General features: G+C 71.3%; 2 protein-coding genes across 2 annotated transcripts; both read right to left on the bottom strand.

Annotated features, from left to right (window-relative positions):
• Positions 1–458: 458 nt before the first annotated feature.
• On the bottom strand, positions 459–12,548 carry PRRC2A (proline rich coiled-coil 2A). The gene is given in 27 exon segments (XM_072024707.1): positions 459–473; positions 1,100–1,180; positions 2,182–2,262; positions 2,351–2,486; positions 3,047–3,350; positions 3,875–4,369; positions 4,372–4,612; positions 5,945–6,156; positions 6,451–6,490; positions 6,493–6,579; positions 6,581–6,634; positions 7,910–8,015; positions 8,486–8,719; positions 8,877–8,967; positions 9,899–10,178; positions 10,264–10,281; positions 10,283–10,393; positions 10,978–11,086; positions 11,088–11,130; positions 11,219–11,284; positions 11,359–11,452; positions 11,454–11,469; positions 11,555–11,607; positions 11,610–11,668; positions 11,671–11,737; positions 12,430–12,488; positions 12,491–12,548. Coding segments are annotated over 27 exon segments (3,195 nt in total). The 5' UTR covers positions 12,534–12,548.
• Positions 12,549–14,575: 2,027 nt separating this feature from the next.
• LOC139998842 (tumor necrosis factor-like) lies at positions 14,576–15,191 on the bottom strand. The gene is given in 3 exon segments (XM_072024705.1): positions 14,576–14,689; positions 14,692–14,916; positions 14,919–15,191. Coding segments are annotated over 3 exon segments (612 nt in total).
• Between the last annotated feature and the right edge of the window lie 3,423 nt (positions 15,192–18,614).

The raw sequence follows: 18,614 nt of genomic DNA, 5'->3' as shown, positions 1-18,614 counted from the left end.
AGGAGGGGGCACGCAGCCCCCCCCAGCCCCACTGGGGGGTTGTTGCTCCTGTAATTCCCCCTCCCCCAGCCCCACAGGGAAGCCCCCGGCCCTCCCCCCGCTATGGGGGGGTCACTGGGGGCGCTGGGGGCTCTGGCCCTGGGGGCTCCAGGGCTGGGGCAGCCCCCTGAGGGGGCTGGGGGAGCCCCCAGGCAGCCCCCAGGGGGGCGGCGTGGCCCCGGGGGAGGTGGCGGGGGGCGGCCGCCCTCGGGGGTGGGCCCACGCTGGGGGGCGCCCCGGGAGGGGGGTCTCAGGGGCTGCCCGGCCCCCACCCAGCCCTGGGCGAGGCTCGGGGCGGGTCCCGGGGGGGGCGAAGGGGCGGGCGGGGGGCACGAGGCGGCCCAGGGGCAGCAGGGGCAGGGGGGGCGCGGAGGCTGGGGGGGCCCCGAAATTCACCACGGGGGGCACCGGGGGGTTCACTACCGCAGCAGCATCTGGGGGAGGGAGGGGGGAGCAGAGTCAGGAAGGGGGCGTGGCCAGCCTGGGGAGGGGCGTGGCCAAGCCCCAGGGGGCGGGGCTTCGCGGAGGGGGCGGGGCTTCACGGAGGCGCTGCTGGAAGCTGCTCTGCCCGTAGAAGTCCGGGCTGGCGGGGGTCAGCTCCTGCCGCACCTGCAGGGGGCGGGGCTTCGTTGGAGGGGCGGGGGCGGCCGCGCCGGAGGGGGCGGCGGCGGCCGGGCGGGGGGCGTGGCTTCCACTTCCCCAGCCCCTCCCTGAGTGCTCTGCCCCCACCCTGTGGCCCCGCCCCCCGCCCCGAGTCCCCGCCCAGGAGGGTCACGCCCCCACCCCCCGGAGGCCTCACCTGGAGCAGGGGGGGTCGGGGGGCAGAAGGGGGGGCTGTAGACGAAGGGGCGGGGGGGAGAGGAGCCCCCCGGCCCCCCAGCCGGGCCAGGTCCGGGCCCGGCACCGCCGGGCAGACCCTCAATGCGAAGGGGCCGGGGGGGCAGGGGGGCAGCCCCCCCCCGCCACGAACACCGGCCTGCGGGGCAGGCAGGGGGACACGGTGAGGGTCTGAGGCGTCTTCCCCCAGGGATTTGGGGGGTTGGGGACCCCCCCCCGGTACCTGTAGGGGGCCAGTGAGGGGGTCCCGGGCCGGAAGCTGGCCGCTGTGCGCCCAGCTGGGCTCCACGGGGGTGCTGGGGACCTGGGGGGCACAAAAATAGGGTCAGGGCCCCCCCGGGGAACTCCACACTCCCATAACAACCCCCCTGGCCTTTAAGACCTCCCCCCAGTGACCCCCCCCTGCGTTAAATCCCCCCCAGGACCCTTCCTCACTTTTCAACACCCCCCCAGAAACCCCCCCTCTAATCCCCTCCCCCCCCCCTTCTCCCCTCAATCCCCCAAATTCCCCCCTCACCGCTCCTCCTATCAATTGCCCCCCCACCTGTCTGCTGGTGCCCCCCCCCCCCCGTAGAAGAAGAGCTCCGGGTACAGGCGCTGCCCCGCGGCCTCGGGGGGGCCCTTGGTGTCCGGGGGGCTGCGGTGGGGGGCTTGCTGGAAGGGGCCCCCCCTGGCAGCGCCTCCCAGTCCCTCGGGGTCAGTCCAGCTGGGGCAGAAAAAGTTAACGCCCCCCTGTAATTAATTAACCCCCCCTCTAATTAATTAACCCCTCTTTAATTAACCAACCCCACCCAATACCCAATTTGCCCCCCCATTAATCTCTTCACCCCATCAGCCGCGGGGGGGGCAGCTGCTCCTCCTGCTCCTCGCTGCCCCTGCTCCGGGGGGGCCCCTCGCTGGAGGGGGGCCCCCAAGTCTCTCCTGCCCCCCCCCCGGGGGTGGGGAAGGGGGGCTCCCGCCAAAGGGCCCAGGGGGGTCCTCGGGGGGGCGGCCACAGCTTGTCGCGGGGGGGGCGCTGGCTGCGCTCGGTGCCAATGGGATCCGGGGGGGCCCCACACGGGGGGGCGCACACCTGCGGGGGGGGGGGCGTTAGCACAGCCCTGCCCCCCTCAAATTGTGTCCCCTCCCCAAAATAACCCCCCCCACTGGGTACCTCAGGGGGGGCGCTGGGCGGCGCCGCAGCTCCTTGCCCCCGTCGGCTGCTGTGGGGGGGGGGCGGTCCCGGCGGCCCCCCCCCGCCGTCCCTGCAGCTCGGCTCCCCCGGGTGGTGGCGGGGGGGGGGCGGTGGCTTTGAGCCCCCCGCGCTTGGGGAGCGGCCGGGCTGCAGGAGGCGGAGGAGGCGCCCGAGTCCCCGCTCAGCTCCACGCCGCTGTCCGAGGGGCTCACCTGGGGGGGGGCACAGCACGGGGCTCAGCGGGAGCAGGGCCGGGCCCCCCCCTGCCCCAAGATGCGCCCCCCCCCCGGCAGCGCTCACCTCGGTGCCCCCCACGGCCTCGAAGGCGCCCAGCGGCTCCAGCCACGGTCTGCGTGGCGGGCGGCACCTGGGGGGGGTGGGGGGGGGGTCAGGGGGGTTCATTGACCCCCCCCCGCACCCCCTCCAGTCCTCCCCTCTGAGTCCCCTCCCCAGTTCCTTACTGGTCTGCAGCGTCGGCACAGGTGGGTGACAGCCCCTCGGGTGCCCCCGGCCGGCCTCCAGCAGGGGGGTCCCCAAAGCCCAGCGGGTCCTGGGGGGTGCACAAGTTAGGAGGGAGAGACCCCCCCCCGACCCCCCCAGCCTTCCCCTTCCACCTCCCTCTCATCCTTCTCGGTCCCCGCCCCATCCTGTTGACCCCCAATTCCCTCTACCCTCCCCTGACCCCTGTGACCCCCAATGACCCCCCCTTACCTCTACTGACCCCCTCTTGACCCCGCTGCCCCCCCCATGAGACTGGTGTGTGACCCCCAATGACCCTTGTGACCCCCCCATGACCCCTTCTACTCCCCAGTCCCCTTGACCCCCCCATTCCCACCCCCATGCCCCCACCTCCTTGCGGGGCCGCTCTCTGCGCTTGGCCAGGAAGCCGCCGACGTCACGCAGGGAGGGGCCTGCGGGGGCGTGGCTTGAGGTGGGCGTGGCCCACGGGGGCGTGGCTCAGGGCGGTGGCCGGGGAGGGGGCGGGGCGGGGCTTACCTGCACCGAGAACGGGGCCGCCGCGGGGTCGTAGGCGCAGGGGGCAGGGCGGGGGGGGCAGGGCGGGAGCCCGGGGGCGGGGCCAGGCGAGGCCACGCCCCCCGCCTTGCTGTGGGCGGGGCCGGGCCCTGGGGGCGGAGCCGGGGGCGGGCTTGCCCGGGGGGCGGCCCCCAGCCGGCCAATGCGCGGCGTATCCCGCCCGGGTCGCTGGGCACCACGCGGTCCAATCGGAACACGCGCCTGGCCCAAGGGGCGGGGCCAGGGGACAGCCCCGGGAGGGCGGGGCCTCCTCCGAGGTGACGCCCTGGGGGAAAGGGGCGGGGTCAGAGGAGCGGCCGCCCCCAGGGAGCCCCCAATGACCCCCAAGCGACCCCTCAATGACCCCAAGTGACCCCAATGACCTCCAGTGACCCCCCTGGGACCCCAAATGACCCCCAGGGCCCCCCCAGCACCACCAGTGACCCCCCCAAACCACCCCAGCCCCCCCAATTCCCCAGGCCCCCCCTGGTGCCCCCTCCCCATTTCCCCCTGCCCCAGCATCCCAAAGCCCCCCAGGCCCCCCCCCTCCACCCAACTGCCCCCTCCCCACCCCGGGCCCCCCCCATTTTACCCCCCCACTTTCCCCAGTACCCCCCCAACTGCCCCCTCCCCACTCTTACCCCCCACTGTCCCTGCACTTTGTCCCCCCCCCTTTCACCCTCCAATTCCCCCCCCCATTTCCGTCCCTTATTTCAGCCCCCACTCCACCTCCCTCATTTTACCCCCCCCATTTTCACCCCCCCCAGATTCCACCCCCCCAATTTAACCCCCCCCATCCCCCCCCCTTACCTGCCCCTCCCCCTGGGCGCTCCCCAGCCTCTCTTCTCCCCTCCTCCTCCTCCTCCTCCTCCTCTCCCCCCCCCGCTGTCCCCCCCGGGGGCAGCTCTCCCCCCGGGGTGCTGGGGTGTGCGCCGCGGGGCGGGGGGGGGCTGCCCACAGCCCTGCGCTGCTGGGGGGGGGCCCCCGGCCGCTCCCCCCCCCCCCCACCACCACCACCGCCCCCCCCGTGCCGCCGGCCCTGGCGCTCCAGGGGCCGCTGGCTGGAGAAGCTGCGCTTGGACAGCTCCTTGTGGGGGGGGGGGCTGCTGGTGCTGGGGGGGGCCGCGGCCTTCAGGAAGGCCCCCGGCGGCGGGGGGGGGCCCCCGGGGGCGGGGTCGCGCTCGGGGCCCCCCCCCCGGCGCTCGGCCACGTCCGAGCTCTCGGAGGCCGTCTCCCACTCCTCGTTGGCCTGTGGGCTCGAGTTGGGGTTGGACAGCTCGGGGGAGCGCGCCCCGGGGGGGGGCCTGCCGCGGGGGGGGGGGGCTGCGTCTCGGGCTGGGCGGGGGGCGCCGGGCCCCCCCCCCCCTGCGCCGCGCCCCCCCCCCGCAGGGCCTGCTCCTGCTTCAGGCGGCGGAAGCGGGGGGGTTTGTCCTGCTGCTGGGCCCGCCCGTGGCGGCGCCGCCGGGGGGGCCGCTCCGAGCCCCCCGCCCCCATCTTGCCCGGGGGGGCTCCTTCGCGCCCCCCCCGCCGGTCCCGCCGCCGCCTCCGCTTTGGCGGGGGGGCTCCAGGCGTGGCCGGCGCCGCCCCCCCCCTCCCCGCGGGGCTCCCCCCGCCCCCCCCCGGCCCCGGCGCAGGGGACCCCGGCGGGGGTGAAGACGCGGCCGCGCCCCCCCCCCGGCGGCGGGGGGAGGGGGAGGGGGCGGCGAGGGGTGGCGGGGGTCTGTGGGGGGGCCCGTTGGCGGGGGGCGCCTCGCGGTCGCTCTCCAGGGTCTCGGAGCCGGTCTCGGAGTCCGCGCGTCTTGCCCGGGGGGGGGCCTCGTCGTACTCCGAGCCCTCGCTGCGCGTCTCGCGGCTCCCTCGCGCCGACGGGGGGGGCCGGCGACCCCCCCGGGGGCGGAGGAGGCGGGAGGGGGAGGAGGGGGCGGAGGGGGAGGGGGGCGGCGCGGGGTGCCCCCCCCCGGGGGGAAGGGCTCGGGCTCGCCCGCGGAACGCGCGCCCGGCGCCCCCCCCCCCCGCCTCCCCCGGACCCCCCCCGGAAGCCGCGGCCGCGGCGTAGAGAATAATTCCCCCCCCCCCTCCCCTTCCCCCCGCCCATCACCACCCCCTCCCGCTGCGCCCCTCTCTGGCCCCCCCGGGGGGGGTCTGGCGGCGGCTGCGGGCGGGCCGGGGAGGCCGAGCCCCCCCCCCGCAGCGGCCCGGCCCGGGGCCGTTTTGCCCTTGGGGGGCTTCGGGGGGGCTCCTTGGGCTCGGGGGGGCTGCTTGTCGGCGGGGGGGCTCGTCCTTGGGGGGCTTCTTGATGGGCCCGGCGCGGCGCGGGGGGGGTTTGTGCGAGCCGCGGGGGGGGTCGTCGAGCCGGCGCCCCCCCCCAGGGCGAGGCCCCCGCAGCGTCGGCCCGGTGCGGCGGCGGGGGGGGGCGGTGGAGTCCGGGGGGGCGGGGAGGGCGCCGCGAGCCGCCCCCCCCGCGGAGGCGACCTCGTCCTTCTGGGGGGCGCGGGCGGCCTCCCTCCGCGGGGGGGGGCACCTCCAGCGGGGACTTCTTGGGGGGCTCCTTGAAGGGGCCGCGGGAGGGGGGGGGCGGGCGGCTCGGGGGGTCGCCCGGGGCCGGGGGGGCGGCGGGGGGGGGCCAGGCCCGCGGGGGGGGGTCGTCGGAGGGGGAAGCGGTGGGCGGCCGTGGGGGGGTCGCCGAAGGCCGGGTAGGGGCCCCCGTATGGGGGGGTCTCGCAGGCGCACAGGGGGTGGCTCGTTCCTGGGGGGCACAAATAAAAAGGAGGGGTCAGGGGGTTTTGGGGGGTCAGAGAGGGGCCCCCCCTCATCCCGAATCGCCCCCCCCACACCCCCAAGTCGCCCCCCCCACCCTCAATCGCCCCCCCAGCAGCCGACTCTGAGCCCCTTCTCGTCCTCGTCGGGGGGCCGCAGGGGGAGGGCAGCGGGCGCGGCGGCTCCGGGGGGGCCCCAAGGTCGCCGCCTCCCCGGCTCCCCCCAAGGAGCTTTGGGATCCCCCGGGGGGTCCCGCGGTCGCAGCAGCGGGGGGGGGCGCTCAAAGGGCTCCGAGGCTGAGCCCCCGCTGTCGGAGCGCTCCCGGGGCAGCAGGCCTGGGGGGCAAAGGGGCGCCAGAAGAACAGGGGGGTCATTGGGGGGTTACGGGGTGGGGGGGGGCAAGGTGGGGGGCAATGGGGGGTGCTGGGGGGTGGGGGGAGAGGAAAATCGGGGGGGGTCCCAATAGCCGGGGGGGGGGAGAAGGGGGGGGGCACAGCGGCTGTTACATGGCCGGGGGGGGGGTCCCGGGGCTATTCCAGGTCCTGGGGGGTCCCAAGGGGATTTTCCACCCCCCCACACCCCAAAAACACCCCTGCCCCCACCCACGCCCCCCCAGCCCCCCCACTTACCAGAGGGGTGCACCCCGGGGGGGTAGAAGTCGACGGGGGGGGCCGCCCCTGCAGGACGCGGGGGTCCATGTAGGGGGGGGGCAGCATCACCCAGCGGGGGTCGAAGCCCAGGGGGGTGAGCGGCGGGGGGGCGGCCCAGGGAGCCCCCGAACAGCGCCTTGGGGGGGCCGGGGGGGGGGCCCCCCGCCTCCTCCTCCTGCCGCCGCTTGGGGGTGGGGGGCCTCGCCCTGGAGGGCCCACGGCCGCCGCCAGCAGCGCGCCGCCAGAGGCGGGGGCGGCGGCGGGGGGGGCGCCGGGGGGGCGCTGGTGCTGCTGCTGCCACCGCTGCTGCTGCTTCAGGAGCTGCTCCTGGGGGGGGGGGGGGGGAGGAAAAATAGGGGGGGCGAATGAATTAATTAATTGGTTTCCTGGCCCCCCCCCCATTAATCCGCCCCCCCTACCTGCTGCTGCGCTGGAAGCGGGGGCAGCGACTTCTGGTACTTGGGTACGGCAGCGCCGTGGGGTGGTCGGGGGCTGCAGCCGCGGGGGCCCCTGCTCCACCCTCGGTGCCCGGGCTCCCCCGCCTGTTGGGGGCGCCGCCTGGGGTCGGGGGCGCGGTGGCAGTCTGGGGAGGCGGGCTCGGGGGCTCCCGGCGGGGCCTCTGGAGGTGGCGGGCCGGCCGGCTGGGGCAGAATGGAATGAATCAGTTGGGGGGACGGGACTCGCACATTTTTGGTGGGGTAGGGGGGATCCTAATATTTGGGGGGGATCCCAAAATATTTGGGGTTCTGGGGGGGGGCCCATTCCAAGGGAGTCTCCATTTGGGTTGGGGGGTCCCAGTCCGAGTAGGGGGTCCCATCCCATAGCAAGGGGCACTGCTCCCTGATCTCCCCAAACCTCCTCTTGCTTCCCACTCCTCATCCCTCTTTCTCCCCCTACCCTTCATTTTCCTACCCCCCCACTCCACTTTTGCACACCCCCAGCCCCCTTTTGCCTCCCCCCTCCCCATGTTTGCCCCCCCACACCCCCTTTTTGCCCCCCTCCCCACCGTTTTTATCCCCCTTTTGCCCCCCCTGCCCACTCCCCATTTCCTCGTCCCTCCCCAATTGCCCGCCCCACCCCACTCCCACACCCCATTTTGCCCCCCTCTTTCCCTCTCCCACCTCCCATTTCCCTCCCCCTCCCCACACCCCCCCCCCTCACCTTCAGCCCCCTCCCCATTTGCCCCTGCTTCCCTCCTGCTCCAGCGGTGCGGGGGCGCCGCTCTCCTCTGTGCTGGGGCGCGCAGGCCGGGCGGGGGCAGCGGCGGAACCGGGGCGAGTGGCAGGCAGCGGCGCAGGGGAGGGAGGAGGAGGAGGAGAGGAGGGGGGCGGCGGCGGAGGGGGCGCGGGGGCGGCAGGGGAGCGCGGCCCGCGCGGCGGCGCTCCGGGGCCCGAAGCGTGCGAGCCGGAGCCCGCCTCGCCGCACACGCCGCTCCCGCCCAGCGCCGCCGCCCTCCGCCCGCCCCGCCGCCGCGCACGAAGGATGGCCGTCTACAGCTCCGAGCACGATGGGCGACGCCGCGCGCGACGGAGCGCCGCCCTGTCCTGGGGGGCAGAAGGGGTGGGGGGTCAGGGCACATGGGCTGTGCAGCCCCCATAAGGAGGAGGGGCCCACACAACCCCCATAAGCACAGGAGCCCCCCCACACCTGGGTCATGAAAAGCAGAAGCTCCTCATTGTTTGAGGGCCATCAATTCCTAATTAATTCTAACCAAAAGGAAGGCCTCCCATGTCTCAAATCCCTTAAGGAGACACTCCTCAGTACGGTTGATGTACATATCAGCTTCATGTTGACACCAAAAGGGAGGATATCTTGGTACTTACGGTTATAAAGCACAAGACTCCCACCTAAGTCCTACAGGAGCCCCCCCAGACCTGAGCCCATAAGCACAAGGCCCCCCCAGCCATGCTCCATAAGGACAAGAGCCCCCCCAGACCCAATCCTATAAAAACAGGACCCCCCCAACACAGCCCCATAAGACCAGGAGCCCCCCCAGACACAGCCCTATAAAAACAGACCCCCCCCAGACCTGACCCCACAAGCATGAGCCCCCCCAGCCCCCCCACCCCATAAATCCCCCCCCTCACCGGGAACTCGTTGGGCTGGGCCCAGCTGCCCCGGTTGGGGGGTGGCGGCGGGGGGGGCCGCGGGGGGGGTGCCGGGGGCGTCCTTGCCCGCCTCGGGGGCGGCCTTGGGGGGGCGGCTCCTCCTTGGGGCTCTTCTTGCCCTCGGGGGCTCGTTTTCTTTCCTGGGGGGAAAAGATGTTTAGGGGGCACACCAGAATGTAGGGGGGGGCACCCCATATCTGGGGGGGGCACCCTATAATGAGGGGGTGACCCCATAACTACGGGGGGTGACCCCATAACGGGGGGGGGATGACCCCATAGTGGGCCCCCCCATCTCACCCCGCCTCGCCCCCCTCCTCGTCCGAGTCCCGGCCGTCCTCCTCGTCGCTGAACTTGAGCTTCTCGGTGTAATCCACCTCCTCGTGGGCACCTGCGGGGGGCAGGGGGCGATACGGGGTCTGTGGGGGGCTATGGGGCAATACGGGGGGGCTATGGGGCGTTATGGGGCACTGTGGGGCGTTATAGGGCTCTATGGGGGGTATGAGGCATTATGAGGGGCTATGGGGCACACTATGGGGTGCTATGGGGCACTCTGGGGTGCTTTAGGTACGCTATAGAATCCTATAGGGTGCTATAGGACATGCTACAGGGCGCTATGGGGTGCTATGGGACACACGGGGGGCTGTGGGGCACTATAGGACCTTACAAAGCGCTAGAGCACTGTAAGGCATCCTATAGGGTGCTATAGGAAACTAGACCGCTGATGGGGTGCCACGGGGTGTTATGGGGCACTATGGGGTGCTACGGGGCCTCAGCCATGGGGCACACTCTGGGGGCCTGACAGGGTGGTATAGGGCACAGTACAGAGCACTGTGGGGTGCTTATGGGGCACGCTATAGGGCCTTATGGGGCACTGCAAGGCCCTATGTGGCCCTACAAGGTGTTACGGTGTGCTGTGTGCTGCTATGGGGCACTGTGGGGCGCTATGGGGCACTACAGGGTGTTATGGGGCACTGTGGGGTTCTATGGGGCACTACTGTGGGGTTGGACGCTATGGGACCCTATAGGGTGCTGGGAGGCCCTACAGGGCGCTATGGGGTTCTATGGAGCACTACATGGGGCTGTGGGGCACTACAGGGCGCTATGGGGCACACTGTGGGGCACTATGGGGCACTACAGGGCGCTATGGGGCACTGTGGGGCACTATGGGGCACTACAGGGCGCTATGGGGCACGCTGTGGGGCACTATGGGGCACTACAGGGCGCTATGGGGCACTGTGGGGCATGATGGGGACGAATGGGGCGGGCCCCACGGGGCGCTATGGGGCCGGCATGGGGCCGGCTATGGGGCCGTGCCCCACCTGCCCAGCCGTCGTCGTTCTCCTGGTCCAGCTCGTCGAACTCCTTCAGGTCGTCCTGCTTCAGCACGGGGGGGCGGCTCACCGCCTCGCCCTCCAGCTGGACGGGGCCGGGGGAACCTGGGGGGCAGGGGGGGTAAATAACGGGGAGGGGGCTTCGGGGGAAAATTTTTACCCCCTGTGCCCCCCCCAAAGCGCTCACCTCTGGGCGTCGGGGCGCGGGGTAGCGGTAGGGGCCCTGGGGGCCGTAGGGCGGCGGGAAGGGGAGGTAGGGGGGGTACATCTGGGGGGGGGCACAGGGGTCAGCGGGGCCGCGGGGGGGCTGTGGGCTGCGTGAGCCCCCCCCCCCGGCACGGCCCCGCACTCACAAAGGGCGGCATCATCCCCCCGGTAGGGCGGGAAGGGGGTGGGGGGGCGGCGGGGGGGGCGGCCCTCCCCCGTCGGGCAGCGGCTCCCCGTCAGCACCGCGCCCCCCCCCTCCTCCCGCCCGAGCCGGGCCTGTGGGGGGGAGAAAAAATAAATTGGGGGGGGAAAAGTGAAATTGGGGGGGAAAAGGTTAAGTTGGGGGGGGAATGTGGAGGTGGGGGGAAAAAAACAGCAAAATGGGGGGAAAAGCTTAAATTGGGGGGGAAAGGTTAAATTGGGGGGGGGGGGTGATGTTTGGACATGGGGGGTGAATATGGAGATGGGGGGGTGTTTTGGGGGTGGGGGGCTCACCGGGGAGAGAAAACAGCAAAACAGGGGAAAAAATGTTAAATTGGGGGGGAAACGGTGCAATTGGGGGGCTGAATATGGAAGTGGGGGGAGGAATGTGGAGGTGGGGGGTGTAAAACAGCAAAATGGGGGAAAAGCTTAAATTGGGGGGTGAATATTGATGTGGGGGGGTGAATGTTCACATGGGGGTGAATGTGTAGATGGGGGGGTGTTTTTGGGGTGGGGGGCTCACTGGGGGGGGGTAAGAACAGCAAAATGGGGGGAAAAAGGTTAAATTAAGGGGTGAACGTTAATGTGGGGGGGTGAACGTTGATGTGGGGGGGTGGATGTTATGTGGGGGCTGATGCGGATGCGGGGGTTGTTCGGGCGGGGGGCTGACCGGGGGGGCGGGGGCTCTGTTGCTCGTAGACGACGCGTCGCAGGCGTCCCGCTCGCGGCCGCCCGCCCCTCTCCTGGTCGCCGGCCGCCTGCAGGGTGGAAACTCCTCGCGAAGAATCGCGACGGGAGGCTGGGGGCTCGTCCTGCGGGGGGGGGGGGCGTTATATCAGGGGGGGGGCGCACACGGAGGCACGGAGCCCCCCCCCAGCCCCCCCCCTGGTGCTGCCTCACCGCCGCCGTGCGCTCCGTGGGTACCGCTGGCCTGTCCTGAGGACTCGTCCCCGCTTGGAGCCGCCGTGGGGGGGTCTGCAAACGAGGGGGGGTTGGGGGAGGAGGGGTTCAGGGCTGCCCCCTCCCCAGAGACAGCCCGGGGGTCACCTCGGGGGCCGCGGGGGGGGGCCGCTTCGGCTGGCTGCCCGCAGGCGTCTGCGAAGCCGGCGGCGACGGCGACTGCGGCGGGGAGGCTCGCCGAGGCATCGGAACTGGGGGGGGGGAATTAGGGGGAGAGGGCGTTAATTAGGGGACCCTGGGCGCCCCCCGGCCCCCCCCCCCGGCCCCCCCCCGCACCTCCTGGGGTCGGGCTGCTCCTGTTTGCTGGCCCATCCTGAGCCGTCCTTGGGGGCATGAGCGAGACGTTGGGGTCATTGCCTTTGTTCTCGGCCTTCAGGCTGGGCAGGTTGGCGGGGGGGGCATGCGCCGCGCCACGGCCACTTTGCCCAGCTGCAGCCCATGGCGGGGGGCGGCTGCGGGGGGCAGGGTGTCAGAGCCCCCCCGGGAGCCCCGGCACCCCCCGGTTCCCCAGCATCCCCCCGCTGTCCCTCCATTAGTGCTGCCCCCCCCCCATTACCCCAATCCCCCCCCATTACCCCCAACCCCCCCCGGGGGCCCTGCCCCCCCCATAACCCCCTAGACCCCCCCATTCCCTGCCCCCCCCCACTACTCCCCCAGCACTCATAAGCCCCCCGTTAGCCCCAACCTTCCCCCATTCCCCTCCCACTCCCCCCAGTGTCCCCATTACTTCCCTGGGGTCCCCCCCCATTTCCCTGTATCCCTGGGGTCCCCCCATCACCCCATGACCCCCCCATTCCCCCCACTGTCCCCAGTCCCCCCCATTCCCTCCCCATTCCCCCTCATTCCCCCCGTATCCCCATTACCGCCCCCTCCCCCCATTAACCCCGTTCCCCCCATTCTCCCCGTGCGCCCCCGTGCCCCCCCACCCCCCAATCTCCCCCACACCCCCCAAATTCCCCCAACCCCCTCCCGTCAACCCCATTCTCCCCACACCCCCCCCAATGTCCCCCCGTTATCCTCAACCCCCCCCATTCTCCCTGTGTCCCCCGGACCCCCCCACACCCCCCGTCACCCCCATGCCCCCCCTATTTCCCTCATTCCCCCCGTTCTCCCCGTGTCCCCCCCCCCCCCCCCCCCCGGTACCGTGGTAACTGGCGCCTGTTGAGCCCCTTTCCCCGGTAGGTCTCAAAGAGGCTGAGCGAGGCGTACGGCTCCCCTCCCGGCCCTTCGCCGCGGGCCCCGGCCGCTCGGACATCGCGGGGGCCGCGCATTGAGCACGGGGGGGGCCGCCGGGCGGGCGGCTGGGCGCCTGGGGGGGGGGGAGCGGGGTCAGAACCTGGGGGGGGGGGCTCCGCTGCGCGCCCCCTCCCCTCCCCTCCCCCCCCCAACCCCCTTCCCTCCCCCTCCCGCCCGCCCTGGGCCCAGGCCGAAGACGCGCCTGGGCCGCGCGGTGAATGGCGGCCCCCGGGGGGGGGGGCGGCTCGGCGGCGGCCATCGCGGCCCCGGCGCGGGGTCCCCGCGGCCGATACCGACCTGCGGGCGCCGGGGCGGGCTCCGGGAGGGGCCGCGGGAGGGCGCGGGGGGTGGCGGACGGGGGCGGCGGGCGCGGATGGCGGCGGATTCCCGGTGGCCCAGCCCCGGCGGCGGAGCCCCGGCCCCGCCCCGCCAACGGCCGCCCGGCGGCTGCGCGCATGCGCGGCGCGGCGCCGGCGTCGCCAGGAGTGGGGCGGGGCCGGCGAGGAGCGGGAGGTGATTGGGTGGGGCCCGGCCGGGCGCGGCCACGGCGGGAAGCGGGGGGGTTTGGGGCTTAGGGGAGGGGCTAAAAGGGCTCCCCCCGCCCTTTCCCCCCCCGCACGCAGTGGTTCGCGCCGCCGTGGCCACGCCCCCTCGCCTGGGAATCGCTCCCCCCTCCCTTCCCCGCTGTCGTCACGGCAACCGGGCCGCGGCCTCCTTCCGGCCGCCGTCGCCGTGGCAACCGTCACCATGGCAACCGCGATCACCCCCCCCCCCTCCGTCCCGTCCCCATGGCAACCGCGCTGTTCCCTCCCGCCCCCCCCCCCCAGATTGGGAAATGCGGGAGGGGCGAAACGCGCCCAAAGTTCCCCTAAAACGCCCCGAATTCACCGCCAAAGTTCCCCGAATTCACCGCAGTTGCCTAATTTCCCGGGTTCCAAACGGCCCCCCCGAAATTTCTTAATCAATTACAAAATTCTCTAAAACCCCCCAAAATGCCCACTGAAAAATTCCAAATTTCCCAAATTTCCGAAAAACCTCCCCAAAATCCCCCAATTGACCCCAAAAACCCCAAAACCTCCCCAAAACCCCACGAAATTCCTCCAAAATTCTCAATTTCTTCAAAATTTCTGAAAATTCCGAAAATCCCCCAAATCCCCCCAAATTCCCCCAGTGACCCCCAAATCTCCTCAAATCCCCCCAGGGTTTCCCCAATTCCCCCAAATTCTCCCAAATCTCCCAAATTTGAAAAAAAAACCAACTCACCCAAACCCTCCCCAATCCCCCCAAATCCTCCCCCAATTCCCCTCAATCCCCCTAAACTTCTCAAATCCCCGAAATCTACCCCAAATCCCCGAAACCTTCCCAAATCCTCCCAAATCCCTCCCTAAATTCCCTGAAATGCCCTCAAATCCCCTAAATTCTTCCCAAATCTACAGAAAGTCTCCAACCTCCCCCAAATCTCTCGAATTTTAAGCCAATCCCTCCCATAATCTTCCCCAAACTCCCCCAAATCCCCCCAAATTCTCCAAAATCCTCCAAATCCTCCCCCAAATCCCCCCAAATTCTCCCCAAACCTCCCCCCAAAGTTTCTCCAAAATCTCTGAAATCCCTCCCAAATCCCCCCAAATTCACCGCAAATCCCCCCCCAGCTCCCTCCCCACCCCCCCAGACCCCAAAACCGCCCGGATTCGCCCCAAAACGCGCTGACACAGCCGCTCCGCTGGCTTCAGCCTTTATTCCTTTGACCCCCCCGCAGCAGGGGGCAATAAATAACCCCAAGCCCTACAAAAATAGACATTTCTGGCCCCAAAACAATGAAATCATCTCAGGCCCTACACGGTAGGGCCGCGGCGCCATAAATAGATAAATACTGGATAAATAACGCCCCCCCCCATAAATACCCCCCCCCACCGCCCCCCCCCCCATAAATACCCCCCCCCCCGCCCCCATCACCACTCCGCGTTCACTCTGGTCCCTACCGACGCCTCCTCCCCCGACCTCCCTCCTTGGCCATCCACTCGGGTCCCTCCCCCCCGTACCCCAAATCCGCCCCCCCCCGCCCTAATCCACCCCCACCACCCCGAAATACGCCTGCCCCCCCCCGTGCAGGTCGAGGAAGCGCGCGGCCGTGGTGGTGGCGGCCAGCTGGTCCCCGCGGCGCAGCTGGAACACGGCTGGTCCTGGTACAGGGACTCGAACCACAGCTGCCGCCCCCCCCCGGTGTCTCTCCCCTTCCCCCAGGCGTCTCGTCAGTCTCCGCCCCCCCCCCGGCGTCTCCGGCGGCCCCCGGTGCCGGGGCAGACGCAGCGCACGGCGGTGAGCAGGGGCACGTCGCGGGGGTACTCGTCGGAGAAGCGGCTGACCGAGGCGCGCAGGGGGGGCGGCGGCGCGGCGGGGGGCACGGCCCCCCCTGGAAGGCGGCGGCGGCGTAGACGAAGTAGAGCCCGTCCCGCGGCACCACCAGCTTGTTCTCCCGCAGCCGCACCCCGTTGCGGACCACCGAGGGCGCCACGCGGTCGTCCCACACCTCGGCCCTCGGGGGACGAGGAGGAGGCGGGGAAAGGGGGTCAGGGGAAGGGGTCAGGGTGTTGGGGGCCGCAGGCAGTTGCCTCGTAGAGAACCTATAAGTATGCCCCCTGACCCCACAGACACCCCCTGACCCTATAAATGGCCTCATGACGCTATAAATACCCCCTGACCCTAAAAAGACCCTTTGACCACAAAGATGCCCCCTGACCCTATAAATGGGTTCAGAACCCTATAGACACCCCCTGACCCTATAAGTGGCCCCACAACCCCACAGACACCCCCTGACCCTATAAACGCCCCATAGACATCCCATGGCCCTATAAATGGCCCCATGACCCTATAAATACCCCCTGACCCTATAAATGACCTCATGACCCTATAGACGCCCCCTGACCCTATAAGCGGCCCCACGGCCCCATAAGCTACGACACAGCCCTATAGACAGCCCCCACTCTCCCTACCTCCCACACGGCCCCGCGCCCCCATCCCCTATAGCCCCTGCATCCCCATCCCCAAAGCCCCCAAAATCCCCCCCAAACCCCAATCCCCCCCCAAACCCCCAAATCCCATAAACGCCGCTCACCCACGACGTGTGCCGCCGGTTTGTCCCCGTGCGCTGCAGGACGGGGCCCTGGGGGGGACAGGGGGACAATGGGGTCAGCGGGGTCATGGGGTCGGGGGGCACCCAGGGAGGGTTTGGGGCCGTTTTGGGGCCATTCTGGGGTTTTGGGGGGTGGACTCACCGAGGGGGAGGGGCTTGGCACCGCTGTGGGGTCCTGGGGGCAGAAAAAAGGTCAGTGGGGGGTGAGGGGGGGACGGGGATTTGGGGATGATTTGGGGACACAAAGACGAGGATTTGGGGACGAGGGAATTGGGGGATTTGGGGACACGAGGATTTGGGGACAGGAAGCTTTAGGGTTTTGGGGATTTGGGGTCGGGGGGACACGAGGATTTGGGGTTTGGGGGGGGGTCGCACCTGTGCCTTGGTCCCGGCGGCGCAGAGCAGCAGCAGCAGCAGCAGCGGGGGGGGCGCTGGCAGCACCCATGGGTGCCCGGTGGCGGCGGGGGGGCGCGGCTCTGCCCGCGGCCCCGCCCCCGGCCCCCCTCCACGGCCCCGCCGCCCCCGCCCGGGCTTTCCCGTGGGGAACACGCCCCCCCCCGCCCCATAGGGGCCCCCCCCGGCCCCATAGGGCCCCCCCCCGACTCCATAGGCCCCCCCCGACCCCATAGGCCCCCCCCGTCCCATTGGGCCCCCCCGACTCCATAGGGGCCCCCCCCGGCCCCGTAGGGACCCCCCCAACTCCATAAGGCCCCCCCCCGACCCCATAAGGCCCCCCCAGCCCAATAAGTCCCCTCCCATCCTATAGAATCCCTGACTCCAGAAGGCTCCCCCACCCCACAGGACCCCCCCCTCCTCTGCCCCACAACCCCCCCCAAGGTCACCCCAAATCCCCCCCCCCCAGTTGGCCTCGCCGCCCCCCCCCAGGGCCGGATGCGCGCCGCCCAGGCCTGGGGGGGCCCCACCTCCCCCGGGCCCCCCCCCGCCCCCGGATGCAGCCCCGAAAGCAGAAGTGGGCGCCCGCCCCCACGGAGGGGGGGGCCATGGGGCTTTGGGTCCCCCCCCCCCCACGTACTCTTTAGCCAGAGCGATAGTGCCCCCTAGGCCGCGGGTTTGGGTTTCGGGGGGGGGTGGCAGCCCCGCCCCCCCCCCCCCCGCCGTTTATTGCCTCCCCCCGCGGTTTTGGGGGATTCCGGGGGTGGTTTCGGGGGGGGGCCCGGCTCGGCGGCGGTTTCGGGCCCCCCCTCCTCGGGGGGGTGTCGGGGGAAGGGGGGAAGTTGTGGGGTGGGGACTCCTGGTTGTCCCCTCCTGTTCCCAACCACATCCGAGCTGGGGGAAGGGGAAGCAATGAGTGTGTGCCCCCCCTACCCCTAACCCCAAACCCCCACAGACTCCTCCTAACCCCCAAATCCCCCCCCGTCCCCTCCCTCAGCGGGCCATGTAGGCCCTCAGGCGCCTCTCCCAGGCCCTCTCAGTCTCTCCCTTTTTTATGCGTTCCCCCGATTTCTTTTTGCCCCCCCCGGGGCTTTTTTCGGGCCCCCCCCCGGCCACGGCGCGGGGGTCGCGGGGCCCGAAAGTGGGTGACGCGGGGCCGGGGCCCCCCGGGGCAGCCCAGCCCCCGGCGTCTGTTTGAGGAGGGTCTTGGGGGGTCTGTGACCCCCTTCCCGGCCGGGCCCAGCCCCCCCGCTGTCCGCAGCTCCCCCGGAGGAGGAGGCGGAAGCCCACGTTGCTGGGGGGGGATGTGGAAGGGGGGGGGGGGGCGTCGGGGGGCCCCCCCCCGGGCCAGGAGGTGGGCGGTGGAGGTCCGGTGCCGCCCGGGGGGGTCGCGGAAGTGGCAGCCGCAGCTAGGGCAGAAGCTGGGAGAAAAAATTGGGGGGGGGGTTAGAAAAGGAATGGGGGGGGTTGAGAGGGGTTTGGGGGGGTCAGAGACGGGCTTGGGGGGGGGCATGGGGGGAAAAAGGGGAGTGGATTTTTTTTTCTTTTTTTGGGGGGGGGGGAAGGGAAATAAGGGGGGAATCGGGGTCACGGGGGTGGCGCTGCGGGCGGTGGAAAAGTGTGCGGCGGTGGCGGGGGGGGGGGCCGGGCCCCCCCCCTCGGGGACAGGAAGGTGGCAGGGAGGGGGCGGGGGGGCGTTAAACACCCCCGGGGCTGGGACCCCCCTGGAACCCCGCTAAGGGGTTGGGGCACCCCCAAGGGGGCTGGGACCCCCCCAACCCCCCCATTAAGGGGTCTGAGCCCCCCCCAAAGGGTTTGGGGGCCCCCCCCAGAGGGGTCTGGGGGCCCCCTGAGTGGCTTTTGCCCCCCCCTTGTAGGGTTTGAGCCCCCCCAAGGGGTGTAGGATCCCCCCCAACCCCCCCGTTAAGGGGTCTGGGACCCCCCCTCAAGGTTCTGGCCCCCCCCCAAGGGGCCCCGTGCTGTGCTCTCACCTCTCTGCCCCCTCCTGGGCCTCCCCCTCCTCCTCTCCCCGCTCCTCGGCCCCTCAGCGTCGTCCTTCAGCCCCGGGTCCCTCCGCGGCTGCTTGGCCTTCGTCCCCTCCTCATCCTCCTCCTCCTCGGGCTTCTTTTCCTCTCCGTCCTTGGCGTCGTCCTCCTCTCCGTTGGCCTTCAACCGCTCCTCCTCCTCCTCCTCTTTCTCCTCCTTGTTCTTCTCCTTCTTTTCCTCCTTGGCCTTCATCTCCTCGTCCTCCTCCTCCTCCTTCTTGGGCTTCTTTTTGTCCTCCTCGGCCTTGCCCTCCTTGGCCTTCATCCCACCTTCCTCCTCCTTCCTCCTCCTCCTCCTCCATCTTCTCCCCCCACTCCCTCAGCACCCTGGCGACGCCGCGGTGCCCGGCCCCCCTCGCCAGCCTCTCGGCCTCGCGCCTGCCGGCGCCCCCCGTTGCAGGAGGAGCGCACGGCGGGGCCGCGGCTGCGCGGGCGGCGCACATCAGCGGGGTCCAGGCGAAGGCGTCGCGGAAGGCCGGGTCCCCGCCCTCGCGCTCCAGCAGCCGCCGCAGCGCCGCCACGTCCCCGTCCT

Source organism: Anas platyrhynchos, chromosome 17 (genome assembly GCF_047663525.1).
Source record: "Anas platyrhynchos isolate ZD024472 breed Pekin duck chromosome 17, IASCAAS_PekinDuck_T2T, whole genome shotgun sequence".
NCBI classification, from domain to species: domain Eukaryota; kingdom Metazoa; phylum Chordata; class Aves; order Anseriformes; family Anatidae; genus Anas; species Anas platyrhynchos.
Note: the sequence above shows the minus strand (reverse complement) of the source record. Positions and strands in the feature narration are given on the sequence as shown.